The sequence below is a fragment of the Phocoena phocoena genome, chromosome 12, assembly GCF_963924675.1.
Source record: "Phocoena phocoena chromosome 12, mPhoPho1.1, whole genome shotgun sequence".
Lineage (NCBI taxonomy): Eukaryota > Metazoa > Chordata > Mammalia > Artiodactyla > Phocoenidae > Phocoena > Phocoena phocoena.
In genome coordinates, this window is record NC_089230.1 from 84,150,109 (window position 1) to 84,169,088 (window position 18,980).

The 18,980-nt window shown below is 38.9% G+C and overlaps 1 protein-coding gene across 1 annotated transcript in view; it reads left to right on the top strand.

Annotated features, from left to right (window-relative positions):
• The window catches only part of LMBRD1 (LMBR1 domain containing 1), a 117,118-nt gene that overhangs the window by 57,788 nt on the left and 40,350 nt on the right, over nucleotides 1–18,980 (top strand). The window contains exons 8-9 of the mRNA XM_065888769.1: nucleotides 5,372–5,497; nucleotides 10,262–10,414. Of these exons, the coding sequence (XP_065744841.1) occupies nucleotides 5,372–5,497; nucleotides 10,262–10,414 (279 nt within the window). The remainder of the gene's footprint in view (nucleotides 1–5,371; nucleotides 5,498–10,261; nucleotides 10,415–18,980) is intronic.

Sequence of the window (18,980 nt, forward strand, 5' to 3'; positions counted from 1 at the left end):
TCAATAATCTTTGAAGACAGAACTCCACTTTAAAAATTAAATTTCTCAGCCTTCTATGTGATAGTATGCTTCGTTGAGTCTGTGACCTGATTTGTAAGATGCACCTTATGTACCACTGTAAGGAAAAGGCCCTGCCCATGCTCTCTAATCATTTATAGTTTTTGTTTTATATTAATGAGAGAAGTGTTTTAGCCTTACCTACGTAAAAAAAAAAGTCATATCAATCTTCTGCATGCAAGATCAGGAAAATATAAGTGAAATAAGTTGTAAAGGTATTTCTAAAACCTCGCATTTGGAATGTGAGTCTTCTGAATCACTTTTTTGAATTGGCTGTTCATGTCCATGTTTCACTCCACAGGGTTGTTTTAGGCTATCAAGAGAGTTGATGCTAACAGCTTTTCTTGGGTGCTCCATTCTTGTCTCTGGGATGTTCTTTGAAGCTGCTAGCACACCTGTTTAAGCTGTTTTTGTTGTTGTTTCTTCTTTTGCTACCTAAGTAGCAAAGTACAAAATATCTTCTACTTTGGTCATCTTCCTTTCTTAAGCTTATAAAGCCTTTGATTATTGCTTTGCAAGAAAATATAGAATCATGCTCATTGTTCCAGTTAATTTTTGCTTCACTGCTTGCTCCTTTGTTCTGTCTTTCCTTACACATTAACTTTTTGCTTCGATGTCAAATCGCAGCACTATCTTATAAGACATGGTAAGTGGCAGTTAAACTCAAGAGTTGTACCAAGAATGCAGGTAACTCCACTGGAGAAGTAACTATAATGTAACCAGCTATGACCAAATTTGTGAATGTGCAGGTAATGACAACTACGTCATGACTTCTGCCTAGCCAGTGTTTGTGAGATGCATCCAAATTTCACTGATGATAAATGTGAAAAATACATGTATATTTTAGAATCAATGAATATTTAAAAGGGAAATCTTCATTGAATACACATTGAGTTGTTTCCTTAGTCATGACAGCATCCGTGTCCTTGAATAATAGGTGTTATAAGTATATGCAGGACATATATTCAGTTTACAGGCAGTGCTTGGCGCTGACCTTTCTAATCCAAGGCTAATAGGTTGGAAACTCATCCTTCACAGAAGAGAGAGGTGCAGGGAAAAGTGCTGTTCTTATAGGGGCAAGAAGGTATTAGAAATGTTTGTAGTTTGTATATATTCTATCAAAACATTTGGCTTTTAAAATACAGCTGGTGATTTATTCTTGGAAGTTGAAACAAATAAAATTGGAAGCAATTATGGCTGACCTGGAAGCATTTTAAATGATATGATCTCTTTAGCCTTGTTGATTTTCTGGTAATTCACTAGAGGGCAGTAGTAAGCAATAGAAGTTTTGTGTTTCTGAAAAATGATAGCCTTCATACATTTTTTTCAAAGAAATCTGAGGTTAAGTTCAAAAGATTCTTGTTTAAAGATCTTAAAGTTGTAGTGATTAAATATTTTGTGTACTGTGTTATGTCAAGTTTATCTTAATCTAAATACTATACTTAAAATTCCTGATAATCATTGAAATTTAAGCATGTAATCCAAAAATAAGCTAAAGTCTAGGTAACCAAAGCAATGATTACTTTCTTGTTCTCTTCAGACAATTAATAATTCACAAAAAGATGTTGTATTCTGGTTCCATGTTACCACAAGGTGTTACCAAGGGCATGTTTTTACTTTTTAAAATTTTTACTTTAAACTGTTTATTTAAGCTATAGGAATGCAGTTTAACTCTTCGAATAAATGTGTAAATTCCATGTAAGGAAATAAGTTCATGTGAATAAAGGGCACTGGAAAACATTTTTTTGTTTGAATATTATTTTCTTAGAGAAGTTATTTTATTAATTGAACACATTTGTTCTTGGAATAAAGGTAGGTAAAAGAAGAATTGAGACCTAGTCCTTACATGCAAAACAGTCTACTGCAGTTATTACTAGTCTGGCTGAGAAATCTATATTGTTAACGAACTTTCCACATGATTCTGATTAGCTAAGTTTGGCAGATCTAGTGATAAAACAGACATGCAGACAAATAGTGTCCAGTGTTCTGTACTATAGTTGAGTTATAAGCAAGGCACAATTACAAATCAAGGAAGGTTCCTCAGATGCGGTGTAATCAAGCTGAGACCTGAGGGGCACTGGGCTGGGCTAATGAGGTGGGGTGAGACGTGGGTGTTCCAGATGAGGCACTGCATGTACACAGGTGTGGATGCGGAAACTGCAGTGACTGAGGAGCAGTGAACCATTTAGAGGCATGAGCTTGGGTGGTAGGGATCAGGTCACGAAGGGCTTCGTAGGCCAGGATTAGATAGTGGCGTCTATTCACAGGACTAGTAATTGTACCTCTCATTGGAAAAAAAAAAGTTGTAAAGTGACATTTTCAAACAGTCGTTCATGAAATTCTGATACATACAGAAAGAGGTGAACAGAGTAGTGTGGCTCTGGCTGAAGCAGCAGCAGCAGACCGACGCTCCCTGCTCTTGTCTCCTGTGTGGTCTTGATGGCCCCGATGCAGAATCCTGGGGACTGCCGCCAGAGCACGTGGTCCTGGGGAATCTCAGTGGATGCTAATCAGAGGAATGACATAATCTTACATGAGGGTTAGAGCAAGATCACTTTGGAAACAGTGTAACGGATGGATTTCTAGGAAGTGAGACCAGCAGACCAGTGAGGAGAATTTAGATGACCTTGTCTCTGACAGTAAACTCTTAAGTAGTGGCCACGTTTTTTTGTGCTGACTGGAGTACAGATTCCTCGGGAAATAATTGGACTGTCCAAAAAGTTCGTTCAGGTTTTCCCATAACATCGTATGGAAAAACCCAAACGAACTTTTTGGCCAACCCAATAGTATTGAGTTCTGAGGTTAGTATATTTAGAGACCCAGATCCATCAAGCAGAATAGCAAGATTTGGGATAAAATAAGCCTAGTTCGGAGGTGGTTGGAAAGACAGGAAAATATACTTGGGCATAAACTGGGTTTAGCAAAATCATGTTGCCCTGGCAGTTGGTTGTAAAAAGCAACGTGGACTTGTGGTAAAATGATATGTGCGTGTGGAGAGTCGGTGAATAATCATGTAATACTGTATGCTCATCAGAGTCTTAAAGTGCTGTTACTTTTTTCATTACCGTTTAAAAGGTGTGGAACTACTAGAACAACAGATAGGTCAGAGTGGTAATAGGGTTAGGACACTCCTACAAGGGAAGAGTAACCACCTCTGGGACACCTTGGCTTCCATACGCTTTTTTCTTTACATTTTCAGTAGTTTGAGGATATACAATTTACTGTTAAAAAAATAAACTTGATTATGTTTTTCCTTTTTATATTTTACCAAGGTCATTAGGAGTATAAGTTAGATAAGAATTTAGTTAGTTAGAAGAAAATTATTCTACTCTGTCCAAATTATATTTTCTTCTAATACAAATAGAACCTTTCCCCAACCTCTCCTTGTTGTTTTTGTTTCCAGATGATGGGGAAATCATGAGAACATTAATTTATGTTTTAACAATATTTAAAATGCAAGATTTTAAGTATCTCTCCTTTAGAAAATGCAAGGATTTGCATATTAGGTAATAATTTCAGCTAGTTAATTATCTAAATACAACATGCTATATAGAGTTGATACTACCTGATAGAACTGGTTGCTTTCTGGGATTTCCTTTTTTTTTTTTTTTGCGGTACGCGGGCCTCTCATTGTTGTGGCCTCTCTCTTTGCGGAGCACAGGCTCCGGACGCGCAGGCTCAGCGGCCATGGCTCACGGGCCTAGCCGCTCCGCGGCATGTGGGATCTTCCCGGACCGGGGCACGAACCCGCGTCCCCTGCATCGGCAGGCGGACTCTCAACCACTGCGCCACCAGGGAAGCCCTGGGATTTCCTTTTAATCATGTTCTTTGTTCCTATTCTCCCTTAATTTAAAAACAACCCTGATGTGTCAGAATTTATGCTTCCCTATATGAATTGTGGTTTGTTTAATCAATGTCTAAAGGAGACTCAGTGAGAATATTGAAGTGATTAAAATCGACACTAAACATTTGAGATCATCCTGGGAGTTGACAGCCAGGTAGCAGAGAGCATGAGAGAAAATATGCAGGATTACTCAGGATATTTTAGAGTTCAGGGTTAAGCCTAAGAGGTAGCGTTTATCACTTCTGCCCGCATTCATTGCTTGGACTCAATCTCATGGCCCTACCTAACTTCAGGGAGGCTGGCTGAAGTAGTTTGGCTGTGTTCTCAGGAAGAAAATGGAAAGATCTAAATACATGATGTATCTACTTTAGAGCCCATTGCTGCAACCAAGAGGTGATAGTTGTCAGTTTTGCTTCTAAGGATTTAAGGTCAGTAACGATTTTGAATAATGGTCACATGGCAGTTGCCATTGAGTGTTTTTTTTTTTTTTTTTTTTTTTTTGGTACACGGGCCTCTCCTGTTAAAGAGCACAGGCTCCGGAGGCGCAGGCTCAGCGGCCATGGCTCACGGGCCCAGCCGCTCCGCGGCATGTGGGATCCTCCCGGACCGGGGCACGAACCCGCGTCCCCTGCGATGGCAAGCGGACTCTCAACCACTGTGCCACCAGGGAAGCCCTGAGTGTTTTTAATAGTTACAATAAAATTTCACATTTGGGACTGGCTAATATAGAATTGGGTAATAGAAAATAATATGTTTATTTTTAATGCCGATTAATATTCTAGAATTTCTTGTAAGAATTATATTTAAAATACTTAGTGAAAAGACTAAATATTTAGAACTTACAAATAAACTACATACAGATCATTGGTATGCTAATCAAATAACATGTATGTTAAAATACTTACATTTTACTAAGGGTTTACTGTATACACTTGGATAAAATTGGGTTTTTCCATAGAAAATAATTTTATAAATTGTTTCTACTGATTCATACTACCTTAACCCCTGATTAGCCTGAAATTGTGAGTTATTACTTTGATAAAGTATTATACTTCCATTAATTTTATAACTTGTCCTTTGAAAAATAGATATTACCTATTCTAGGAATAGTATTACAGACGTAACTCTATGTAACTAAATATGAAATAAACAGAATTATGAGGCAATATAATCATGATTCACTCCCATATCCTCTGTTCTTCAGTGACTGTCCCCTTCACAACTGCTTACTCATTTTGTTATTACTTAAAAGGACATTTTTTACCTGAAAATTCTGTATAATATGTTTAAAATAGTATTACTAGGGAATTCCGTGGTGGTTCAGTGGATAGGACTTGGCGCTCTCACTGCCAGGGGACCAGGTTTGATCCCTGGTTGGGGAACTAAGACCCCGCAAGCCTCATGGCGCAGCCAAAAAATAAATAAAATAAAACAGTATTACCAAAACGTGTTTTACTTTTGTTCTTTCAGGCCTATGGCATGTCGGCCTTGCCTTTAAATCTGATCAAAGGCACTAGAAGCGCTGCTTACGAACGTCTGGAAAACACTGAAGACATTGAGGAAGTGGAGCAGCACATCCAAACGATTAAATCGAAGGTGACTTGATGTTTTATCGTAACCGGGGAGCGTAAAAGTACTTTGTCTTCGAGCTGCTCTGTGTTGTGACTTAGACATTGCTAAGCCCATATTTTGACATTGTTTGAGTTTTTGTTCAACGTATCCTTAAAGAACCCTATTTTTAAAAAATTGTCTTCTGTGAAATGTAGGACACTGACAGTGTGAGAATTTCTATCAGTGTTCTAACAACTGAAACACAAAAGTTCTACTTGCGTATGATGAAGACCTTGCTAGTTCCCAGGTATGCTGATTCCATGTGTAATATCAGATTTCACTGTGTCACTTATGTTAAAGTTTTATGTACTGGTTGAATAAGATAAGATTACATGTAACCACTTGCCAATTAAATGTACTTCTAAAAACACAATCAAGTTTTTCTTCCTCTGTCACCTTCAAGTAACAGATAAATCTTATTTATAGAACATAGGAAAAAATGGAAAGTTTTCTGAATTATTCTATTAAACTATCATAATCCTGAGACAGAAACCAGATGGTAATAGCACACCAAAAAGAAAGCTGTTTACTGGGCTCTCTTATGAAAGTACAGGCAAATAATTTAATATAAATAAAAATGTTAGCAATTCAAAAACTATGCTGTAATAAGAGAATATTTCATAATTGTAAGATTAGGTTTATCCCAGGATGGCGAGGATGATATGTTAGAAAATAAAGTAGTTTTAATATATTGAGAATAAATGAGAAACATAACCATCTTAATAGATGCCAAAGAGTATTTGGTAAGAGTCAATTTGTAGTTAACGATGTTTAGAGAAAATTCTTACCAAATTGGAAGAAAAGAAGTTGTTTAGCAAAGGAAGCCTACCGTGAGCATCGTACCTAATGAAAGAAACATTCTCACTAAACGCACGTATATGACAGGGATGTTCATATCCTATTCCTAGTCAGATAGAAAAGAACGTAGGGGTAACTGTGGAAGGGAGAGGAGAGAAGAGGGGAAGTAACTTCTGTTATTTGCAGATAGCCTCTACCAAGAAAATCTAAAAGAACCAACTGGCAAATTAATAGACCTAACAAGAAGAGTTCATCAAGGTGTCCAGATACAAATGTACAGGATCATTCACCAGGTGGAGGATGTAATAGAAAATGACCTCATTTCCAATAACTGTGAACTATAGAATAATAAGAAATGTCAGAATCTTCCGGGTGGAAATTACAAACTTTATTGAAATACATAATAGAAGACTGAAATAAATGGAGAACTTCATCCGTTCCTACTTGGGAAGATTCAATATTGTAGAGATGACAGTTTTCATACGTTTAGGTGGAAATTCAATACAGTCTATAAAAGATAAAAAATGAAATCTTTATAAGCCTCCTACCATATACTAAACAAATTCAGAATTTAAATCCAGTATAACATTTACAAAACATTAGGAGAAAGTGAAAATCAAATTTTATTTTGGAATGTAGAAGACCTTTCTAAATAAGACTCAGAACTCGAGTGCAAATTGAGCAACTGGTGAGCTTTAAATTTTTATGTTTTTAAATTTATGTACCAAAAAAGTGGCACCAAAAAGGAATTTAAAGAACCAACAATAATTTGAGAGGAAATAATCTGCAATATAGCTGATATATGCTGAGCATCTTTAAGTCAAGAAGAAAAAAAGACAAGAAATACATAGAAATAATGAACAAAAGACCTAAATAGACAGTTTACTGAAGGAGAAATTAAACTCTTCAGTGAAAATACGAAGTGATGCTTCAGCTCATTAGTAATGAGTAGGTTGACTAAGATCCCAGTTTGTGTGGGACCTGAGGAGTTTTCCAGAACATGAGGGGACTTTTATTGCTACAACCAGGATGGCTGGTAATTAGAGCAACTCAGTATTTTTTTAGCCTTTAGAAGTCTTTAAATTTTTTACCTTCGTCAGGGGTTGATAAGAATTTGGGGATAGGAGTACTGTTTGAGGGAATATAAAATACACAGCTTTTTAAAGAAAACTGAATGTTGTCACATGCGCCTGTACACACAAATGCACAAACAACGTACCTTTTAATAATTAAATTTTAATCCAACAGATGTCTAGGAGCTTATCTTACTGGATTGTATGTATGCGCTTGTACCCAGGTGAATAAGGATATTCATGTCCCTGCCCCCTCAAAAAAGAAAATAATCTAAATGTTCAAAAATAAGGTATTTGTTAAATTAAAATATCATGGTATAATGTGCTGTGTGCAATGATGAAAAGGAATGAGGTAGATTTATATAGCTTAGAGAATGTATCTTATGAAATTAAGTTACACTTTCTCAGTTTAAATTCTAGCTCTCCTGATTACGTAGGTAATATCTGTGGGCCTTATTTTCCTCATCTAATAAATGAATAAAATGCTGTTATCGGGCTTCCCTGGTGGCGCAGTGGTTGGGAGTCCGCCTGCCGATGCAGGGGACGCGGGTTCGTGCCCCGGTCCGGGAGGATCCCACATGCCGCGGAGCGGCTGGGTCCGAGCCGTGGCCGCTGAGCCTGCGTGTCTGGAGCCTGTGCTCCGCAACGGGAGAGACCACAGCAATGAGAGGCTCGCGTACCGCAAAAAAAAAAAAAAAAAAAAAAAAAAAAAAAATGCTGTCATCAACCTCAGAGTTTTATTTGGAAGATTTAAGGAGAATAAGGCACAGGAAATGTTACCTATTATGTAAAACAAAAACCATAAGTATGTTTACACAGAGGGGCACATGTAGATACATAGATATGCATGGTCTCTGTGACAGCCATAACCACAGAAGAGGGGGTGGTCGTTGGGGACCATGGGAGGGGCAGCTTTCACGTTTTACTGTTTTTCCAACAAAGGATATTGTTTATAGGCTGTGTAACTTCATTTTTTTTTTTTCCAAATGAAATAATTGGTTGACTGCTGGGTGTCTCTCCTGGTGTCTGTCTGACCACAGTTCTTCTTACGTTGGTTTAGACAGTTGGTACAGCAGAGCGGGCCTCCATTCATCCCATTGATGCTTCGGCAAAGGGGCAGATAATTTGAGTGTGTTTTCAGTGGACCCTTAAATCAGCTTACTAAAAAATTATTTTCCTGAAATAGGGAACGCCAGCAGTGAAATAAATCTACCTTGTTGGTATCCTTTTGATATTAGAATGGCAGTTTTGAGAAAAATTGTGTAGTTAAGATATAAAGTACCACACGCTTGAAGTATCGTGGCCTGGATCTGTCTTCTGGAGGGAGATGTCTTATTCCTCTGGTCTTCAGAAAATACCCTTCTGTAAGGGATACAATTTGATAATAACCAGTGTACCTAAAGCAGTGAAGATAGTTAAATAATAATAATGGCCCCATGTATGCAAAGTATGGTCTCTGGACCAGTAGCATCAGCATCTCCTGGGAATTTGGCAGAAATGCAAATTCCGGGCCCCACCCGGGACCTAACTAAATCGTGTTCTCTCGGGGTAGGGTCTAGAAACCTGCGTTGAACAGACCGTCCTGTTGATTGTTATGCATGTGACGTTTGGGAAGCAACACGATCAGGAACAGAGCATTGCAGTGCCGTCTTGTGGAGAGGTCTCTGTGACCCTGACATCCCCTTATGAAAGGGTATCCGGGCTTGTCTGCCCGGACAAGAAATACATAGAAATAATGAACAATGTGTGTGTCCCTTATTCCACATTGATGCTCCTCTGGGCCATGCTGCAGAGCACTGGCCGGCGTGTTCCCCAGCATCCTATTTAAACCTTGATAGGGATTTTAACACTCTAATTATTAACGCTTTTACGGTTTAAAAATGTCCCGGGAATTCCCTGGCAGTCCAGTAGTTAGGACTCAGCTCTTGTCACTGCTGAGGGCCTGGGGGTTCAATCCCTGGTTGGGAAACTAAGATCCCACAAGCCGCATGGCCTGGCCAAAAACTTAAAAAAAAAAAAAAAAAAGAAGAAAGAAAAATGTTGTCCCGTGTAAATATTTTCTTGGTCCTTCAATAAAAGCAAACAAATTTATATTTCATCTTTTTAGTATTTAGCAGTTGTCTTGTTATTGTGGTTTATTATTGTACCGAGTTGAAGACACTTATGGGCAGGGGGGAGTTCGAGTGGGAAAGTGTCACTCGGACGCCACAGAAAGGTACTGCTCATGGTTACGGTAAATATATGAAAATAGATGAGAATTACCTGTCAGATAGGCCAGCCGAAGAAAACATGACTCATTTGCAAATGTAAATGGAGAATAAGAAAGCACTGGCTCTTAGCGATTGTTACAAAAACCTGTGCACACCGCACACGAGTACTGCATCACTCTGCTGGTGTTTGAGTCAGGGGCTGAGAAGCCTCAGCTCAGGTACACTGTAACACAGTCGCTCGACCAAAAGGAGAGCGTAGGACCAGATACGTTAAGACAAGGGATAGGATGAGGAATTTGGAGATGAAGGAGAATAACTGAGCAAAGAACATAAAGTGCCTCATAAAAAGGATGTTTTTAAAAATATTTATCTGTCTCCACATGACTTTACCATATACGGTATTTGGAAAATGGGGCTCAAGAGGATGTTCAGCATTAAATGTACACACATTCACGTCGCATTCTGACACTGATCTGGGTTCAGAGATGTGTATTGTCACATAGAAGTTGTTGGGTTCTTTCTTTCTTTTTTTTTTTCCAATTTGTAAATTTGCCAAAGGAGTCAACTCGAGCCAAAAAAGTTTGTGTTGCCTGATCTGCTAAATCTGATGGGTACTTTATAAAGACCTTAATGGTAAAAAAAAAAAACTTTTGTTCTGTTATTTGCAGAGCAAAGATGGTCGACCTTTGCCAGCAAGGGATAAACGCGCCTTAAAACAACTTGAAGAAAGGTTACGAACACTTAGGAAAAGAGAGAGGCACTTAGAATTCATTGAAAATAGCTGGTGGACTAAATTCGGTGTTGCCCTGCGTCCCCTGAAGGTAAGTGGGGTTTTACAAAATTATGCTGTCACTGTTCCACGTTTCTGTAGTACCTTTCAGAGAGGCTGAGTTCTCCTTCTGAGGCATTGCAGCGTGGAACTTAAGAGCATGGGTTTCGCAGTTAAAATAATCTGGTTTTAAATCACAGCTCTGATATTTGGTAGTTTGGGCAAGGTACGTAACCTCTCTGAGCTTCATTTACTCATGTGTCATGTAAGTATTATAACAGAGGTTTGGGGGGATTTAAATTAAAATATAGGTAAGTAATGTGGTATTCTCCTGGTTTTACAAGGTTGTACTTTTCCGTAGGAGATCTGGGACCCATATTAGAACTTTCTCAGATAGGCAGATTTCAATATTCAGATTGAAAATTTCAATAGAATTTGCTTCATTGTGAGGTGGCATGTTTCTGAAAGTATGTAAAAGTATTATTTAAGATGGAAAACCATTAATTTCCCTTTTTTTTTTTAAACCATCATTAGCTAGCCTTGAATTCTTCAGACTGTGGTCTTCCTCTTATAATTCGAAAGGAAATGAGGAAATGCACTGACTGCTTACCCTAAAAAGCTTCTCTTTTGAAAGACTTCTTCAAAAACCTACCAGAATCAGTTAGATCTACTGTGTATCACTTTTAAACCTTTCTTAAGACTCACCTCGGTCCCTTTTGCCAAGGTGATTGTCTTCATAGCACCAAAGGTATGAAGAAACCCTGCTCACCCCTTAACTTGATTCTAAATTGTTTATATAGCTTCTTTATAAATATTTATAACTTGGTCACTAAAATTAGCTGCCTTGTTTCAAAAGTGCTTTGTGCCATTTCACTGTACCTGTGTTTAGAGGGACTTTCAAATCAACTTTATTAAGTGTGCAGATTGATTTCGCCAAATGTAGGCATGTAGGTATAGAAGATCTACATCACTACAGAAAGCTACTTTATGTCTTCCCCTGTGCCACTGAGCTCAGACTCCAGCCACCCACTGATGGCCTTCTGTCATTGAGGTTTACTTTGATGTGTTCTGGGGAGCCATGGCATATATAGGCTTTTGTCTGGCTTCTTTGGCTCAGCACAGCGCTTTTGAGATACCATGCATGTTACTGCATTTCTTTTCAGTGGTTCATTTTGTTTTCTTGCTGAGTAGTATTCCAGTGTGTCTGTATCACAATTTGTTTATCCACTCACCTGTTAGTGGGGATTCGAGTTGTTTCCAGTTTGAGGCTATTATCATTAATGCTGATGTGAACATTGTGTACAAATCTTTGTGTAGACATCTCCACATTCATTCATTTTTCTTGAGTAAATGCCTAGGAGTAGAATTGCTGGATCTAATGTTTAATATACATTTCACTTTATAATAAGTGAAGTATTTTTCAAAGTGGTTGCACCATTCTGCATTCCCACAGCAGCATGAGATTTCCAGTTGCTTCACATCCTTGTCAACTCATATTGTAACTGTGATAGTTGTACTAATGGGTGTATGATCTTACCTCATGGTTTTGATTTGCATTTCCCTGGTGACTGATGATATTAAGCATCTTTTTGTATTCTTATTGGCCATTTGTTTATCTTTTCTCAAAGGCCTGTTTAAATCTTTGGCCACTTTGAAAGTTAGGTTTTTGTTTTATGAGCGAGTTATGAGACTTCTTTGTATATTCTGAATCAAGTACTTTGTCAAATTTGTGTATTCTTAATGTTGACCCCTAGTTTATGCCTTGCTTTTATGTTGTCTCAACACTGTCATTCAAAGAGATGTTTCTTAAGTTTTTATAGAGAGCATTTTCTCCTGTGTTTCTTCTAGATGATAGTTTTAGTTCTTATATTTTAGGTTTGTGGTCCATTTTAAGTTAATTTTGTGGAATGATGTGACTTAGGGGTCAAAGTTTATTTTATTTTCCATATGGATAGCTAGTTTCAGCACCTTTTTTTTTTTTTTTTTTTGACAAGACTATCCTTTGCTCATTGAATTTCCTTGGTACTTTTGTCAAATTGATTGTATATATGTGTGGCTCTGTTTGTGGACTCTCTTCTGTTCCGTTGATCTACATGTTCTTATGCTAAAACTTGACTACTAGAGCTTTATAATCAGTCATGAAATCAAGCATGTCAGTCTTCAGTTTTGTTTTCCTTTTTCAGTATTTCGGCTCTGCTAGATCCTTTGCATTTCCATATAAATTTAGAATTGACTCATAACTCCGCAAAACACCCAGTGGAATTTCTATTGGGATTACTTTGAATCAGTAGGTGAATTTGGGGAGAATTGTTACCTTAATATTGACTCTTCTAATCCATGAGCGTGATATCTTTCTGTTTATTTATGTTATCGTAATTTTCTCTCAGCAGTGTTTTGTAGTTCTCAGTATAGAGGTCTTGCAGGTATTTTGATAAATTTATCTATATCTTCATTTATAATATTACACATTATTTTGTTTAATTTCAATTCTCAATTCCTTGTTGCTAGTATATAGAAATTCATTTCTGTACATTGGCCTTGTATCATGCAGCCTGGCTAAATTATTAGTTCTAGTAGCTTTATTATAGATTCCCAAGGAATTTTTATATACATGATTATGTCAGTGGTAAAAGACAGTTTTACTTCTTCCTTTCAAATACAAGATTTCTGATTTTTTTTCTCCTTACTGCATGGGCTAAAACCAGTACCGTCAGTTTACCATTTATTCCTTTTGTTATATAAATAAATCAGTATTCTCGAATACTGATTGGAATTCTTACCTGTCTTTCTATTATCTGGTTTTAAGTTAGGAATAATAGGAAACACTTAGGATTAGTTAGTAGTAGTAGTCATGCCTGATGGAAAAATCTGAGGATGCAAACTTACTGTTATGTAATTGAGGCTTTAACGTGAGTTTTTCTCACATGAAGTATGAAAATGACTTACTACACAGATGTAACTCAGAAATGGGAAGCTGTGCTGTTTGTGCTTCTCATACAGTAGCATCCTGGTGGGAGCAGGCAGACAGGGCCGCTCCCTGCTCTGCACTGCTCAGCCATGCTGGAGGTCGTTTGATACCTCTGAGAAGCTCCTGGTGCAGAATTTCTTTAAAGTTATGTCTGTCTCAAAATTTGGTGGTAGTGTTTGGTGCTGTGTATAATCCACGTTTGCTTTATTATAAAGTGTATTAAATTACACCACAATTTGCCATTTTTTATAAGAAAATGTTATAATTATTTTTCATAAGAGTAGCTCCCTCCCCACCCCACCCCCTGAGATGCAGCTGATCTTGTGATTTCACACTTGCATGATTGACTGGCATATGTGTGTCTCATGTCAGAGGCACAGGGGTTCAGAGCATGGCTTTTCTGTCACATACATGTAGTATTGAGTCCTTGCTCTACTCCTCACCAGCCATATAAATTCTTGTTACTTCACCTTGCTACACCTCATCTTTCTCATTCATGTAATGGAGTTATGTACTTATTTTTGTTGCGGGAATTAAATGAAATAATGTACGCTGTGCCTTTTGATGTAAGCAGTTCAGAAAGTTGCAGCTGCTATTGTTACAGTTCTGTATATAGACTTTTCAACTTCTTGAATACTGCCATGGAACTCAAGGAAGAAAATTAGTTTTGAGTTGAAGGCACTTATAAAAATAAGGATCTAACTAGAATAAGTTAATGGGTCCTTAAAAGAGCATTTATATATAATACTGAGCACATTTCTAAGCATACGGTCTAATCTTCATTAGACACTTGATTAAACTTGCCCCTGACGGATGGGCATTCTTCGAGTGTGTACAGCTAATTGGCCTGGGTAACCTACAGATCCATTAGGTTTTAAATAGAACTTGAGATTTTACTATATATACACCTATTATTGTATATTTATACCTCTTATATTTATAAAGAGATATATAAATTCATGTCCATAATTATATCACGTATTTTTTCAGACTTTTTTTTTATTGTGGTAAAACATACATAACATACAATTTAGCATTTAAACTATTTGTTGGTGTGGCACGACTTACATTCACAGTCTTGTGCAACTGTCACCGCTCTCCATTTCCAGAACCTTCCATCGTCCCAAACAGAACATTCAACAATAACTCTCCATTCTGCACCTCCACCCCCCCATACCCGTGAAACCACCTGACTCAGACTGGGACTTGAACTCACTGTCTTTTAGTTGAGATCACATACCTGGTCTCAGGACTTAATGAAGCTCAGGTTCTTGATGTCTTGTCACAGAAAGAATTCAGTGAGAGACAAAGTGATAGGTAAGAAGTGCATTTATTTAGAGAGATACACGGTCCATAGACAGAATGCAGTCCATCTTAAAAGGCAAGCATGGCCCTGGGAGAAACACACTCCACAGACAGAGAGTGGGCCATCTCAGAAGGTGAGAGGCCCTGAAATATGGCATGGTTAGTTTTTATGGGCTGGGTAATTTCATAAGGAAAGGAGTGGGGGGATTATTCCAACTATCTTGGAGAAGGGGCAGAGATTTCCAGGAATTGGGCCCCACCCACTTGTTGACATTTTTTGGTCAGCCTCAGAACCATCATGGCACCTGTGGATATGTCATTTAGCTGATGTGTTATGTTGAGCGTATAATGAGGCTCAGTGTCACTGGAACTTGAATCTTCCGCCAACTTGAACCTAGTTGGTTCTAACCAGGTTATTTCATATCCAATAGCTCTGTCATTCTTTTAAAGGTTGTGCCCTGCCCCATTCCCTCCTGTTTCACCCCTGCCCAGCTTATATCTCCTAATGACCTCTATTCTCTTTTCTGTCTCTCTGAATTTTCCTATTCTAGTTACCTCATATAAGTGAATTATATGTCCTTTTGTGTCTGGCTTATTTGACTTCACATAATGTCTTCAAAGATCATCCGTATTCTTTTTTTTTTTTTTTTTTTTTTTTTGCGGTATGCGGGCCTCTCACTGTTGTGGCCTCTCCTGTTGCGGAGCACAGGCTCCGGATGCACAGGCTCAGCAGCCATGGCTCACGGGCCCAGCCGCTCCGCGGCATGTGGGATCTTCCCAGACCAGGGCACGAACCTGCGTCCCTTGCATCGGCAGGCGGACTCTCAACCACTGCGCCACCAGGGAAGCCCCATCCATATTTTTGATGTATCAAAATTTCATTCCTTTTTAAGGCTGAATAATATCAATTTTATTTTTCCATTCATCTTTTTGTTTATCCATCCATCTGTTGGTAGACATTTGGGTTATTTCCAACTTTTGGCTATTGTGAATAATGCTTCCAAGGTAATTGGTATACAAGTATCTGTTTGAGTCCCTGCTTTCAGTTCTTTTGAGTATATACCTAGAAATGGAATTGAGAGATCTTTTGTCCGTCCTGGTATAACTTTTTGAAGAACCTACAAATTGTTTTCCACAGTGGCTGCACCATTTTACATGCCTACCAGTAAGGCACAGGGTTCCAGTTTATCCATATCATTGTCAACACTTATTTTCCTTTGTTTTGATAATAGCCAACCTTATTGTTGTGAAGTGATATCTCATTGTGGTTTTCATTTTCATTTCCTCAATGATTAGTGACATTGAGCATCTTTTCACTTGATTGTTGGCGTTGTATCTTTACTTTGGAGAAATGTTTATTTGGGTTGGTTTGTTTGTTTGTTTTTAATATTCTTGTTGCCAAAATATTGGCCCTCTGTGCTCTGGTGCTGACTAGAAATTCAGAGACAGTTTTGGAGGAAAGAGAAAGAGTAGCTTTACCTCTGTGACAGGCAAAGAGGGAACACAGCGGGCTAGCACTAGTGCTCCCCTCCCTGGGGGATAGGGAGAGGTCTTATAGTCAGGGCTCCTGCTTTCGGGTAGGTGATAAGGATCAAGGCAGTGATGGGCTTGCATTCTTCTGATGGGTTGGCGGTGAGGTAAGCCCGAGTCTGCATCATCAGCCTTCAGGTTCCGACTGGTCTGGGGTCTGCATGCTTGTGGGCAGCATACCATCATTAATCATTAACTTCTCCCACCTGCAGGGGGTTTCAGTATCTACAGAGCAGCTCAAAGATACGTTTGTGTGTATGCATTGATTGGGACACCAGGACCTTGCCTCAAGGCTGCACTATTGTTTCTCTTGACTGTTTGTTTCTCCCTTGTCTCCCATCCCCTCCCTTCCCTAATTACCAACTGCTTGAATCTGCCCATTGGAAGTCAGGGAAGGTCATGGAGGCTGAATGAAGCGTATTTCCTATAATCAGAGAAATGGGGGGCACAGAAAGGCTTTGTTCCCTGGTGACCCACAGGGCCTTGCTCAGTATCATTCTGAATGTTACTCCTTATCAGATACATGATTTGTAAATATTCTCCTATTCTTGGCTTGTCTTTTCATTCTGTTGATAATGTCCTTTGATACACAAAGTTTTTTTAATTTTGATGATGTCCAGTTCATTTTTGCTTTTGTTACTACCTATGTTTTTTGTGTCATATACAAAAAATAATTGCCAAATACAATGCCATGAAGGTTTTTCCCCTAAGAGTTTAATAGTTTTAGCTCTTACATTTAGATCTTTGATCTATTTTGAGTTAATTTTTATGTATAGTGAAGGACAAGGGTCTGTTTTCATTCTTTATGTCTGTCTTTAGGCCAGTACCATACTGTATTTTTTATATATATATATATATATAAATCTATTTATTAATTTTTGGCTGCGTTGGATCTTTGTTGCTGCGCATGGGCTTTCTCTAGTTGCAGCAAGCAACTGCCCATTGGAAGTCAGGGAAGGGGGCTAGGCTACTCTTAGTTGCGGTGCGAGGGCTTCTCTTGTTGCAGAGCATGGGCTCTAGGTGCGTGGGCTTCAGTAGTTGTGGCACACAGGCTTAGTTGCTCTGTGGCATGTGGGATCTTCCCGGACCAGGGCTCAAACCTGTGTCCCCTGCATTGACAGGCGGATTCTTAACCACTGCACCACCAGGGAGGCCCACCATACTGTTTTGATTGCTGTGGCTTTGTAGTAAATTTTGAAATAAGGGAGTGTGAGTCCTGTAACTTTGTTCTTCTTTTTCAAGATTGTTTTGGCTATTCAGGGTTCCTTGAAATTCCACATGAATTTCATGATGGATTTTCTTGTCTCTGCAAAGAACATCATTGTGATTTTCTTAGGGATTGCATTGAATCTGTAGATCATTTTCAGTAGTATTGTCATTTTTAACATATTAAGTCTTTCAAACTGTAAATAATGGGATGTCTTTCCATTTATTTATGTCTCCTTTAATTTCTGTCAGCAGTGTCTTATAGTTTTCAGCTGTAGGGGAGGAAGAAATTTTCTTCTTCCCTTCTGGGTTCTTCTGTCTGGTCTAAGAATTAAATTGACATGAGACAGATGAACAGGAGAAATTCAAACAAAAGTTTGATAACAGGTACACATGGGAGAGACCCAGTAGAACTGAATAACTCACCAAAACAGCCGAAAACCTTCTCCTTAAATACCACCTTCAGCGAAAGACAAAGGAGGATGTTGGGGGTAGTGGTTTGAGACTTCAAAGGGGAGGAAGGAAACTCACATGGAGATGGAAAAGCCAATGTTTGGTAGACAAGTGTTTGCTAGACCAGGAGAGACAAAGGAACAGAGTGGACTCAGAGCTCCAGGCCCTGCCAAGGTTCCTGCCACGCCTGGCCCTTATTCCTTGCAGACATGTCTGGTGACAACTCTATTCTGGGAACAGGCCCTTTATCTAATTCTTTAGGCAGCTGCAGGGTGGGGTGGGCGTGCTGGTAATAAGAAAGACTCTGAGTCTTTTGTTTCCTAAAAATAATCAGCCGAGATTAATTCTCATGCCAGAGGGACACATTTTCTGGTGGCAAAATCCGACCCCCCCCCCCCCCAGTACTGTATGTAAGTAGAGTATATCAGTCATTTGCCTTCTTGTTTAAATTTCTCCCTAAGTTTTTATTCTTCTAGATACTTGTTTACAGGATGAGCTTTAAGTAGTTGCCTTCTGCATTGATAAGAGTTTCTGAAGATTTGGTCATCACCCTCTTCTACCTTTACAAATGGAGATTTCCCTTATAAATGTAAATATCTCTTAAAAAGGGTAACTGTCGGGCTTCCCTGGTGGCGCAGTGGTTGAGGGTCCGCCTGCCGATGCAGGGGACGCGGGTTCGTGCCCCTGTCTGGGAGGATCCCGCATGCCGCGGAGCGGCTGGGCCCGTGGGCCATGGCCGCTGAGCCTGCGCGTCCGGAGCCTGTGCTCCGCAGTGGGAGGGGCCACAACAGTGAGAGGCCTGCGTACCAACAAAAAAAAAAAAAAAAAAAGGGTAACTGTCAGTGTCAGTTTTCAGAGCTGCTGTTTCTTAAAAATGGCTTAAAATAATCCTTATGCCAAAGAGGCATATTGTAGGGTGGAGCATTCTGCCCCTCTTTACCAGTAACATTATGGTATGGATATGGAAGTTCATGTAAGGGTAAATGACCTATCGCGTCTTTACACTGGCATAGCAGTAAGCCTCAAGTGCGTAGAAAGGCTTGGACTGGGTCTTGGATATCAGTGACTGATCAGTACATAACCTTGTTTGTTATGTGTTTGTGTTCAAGAGCAACTGACATAATGTCGATTCATTAACATTGAACTTAGGACCAAC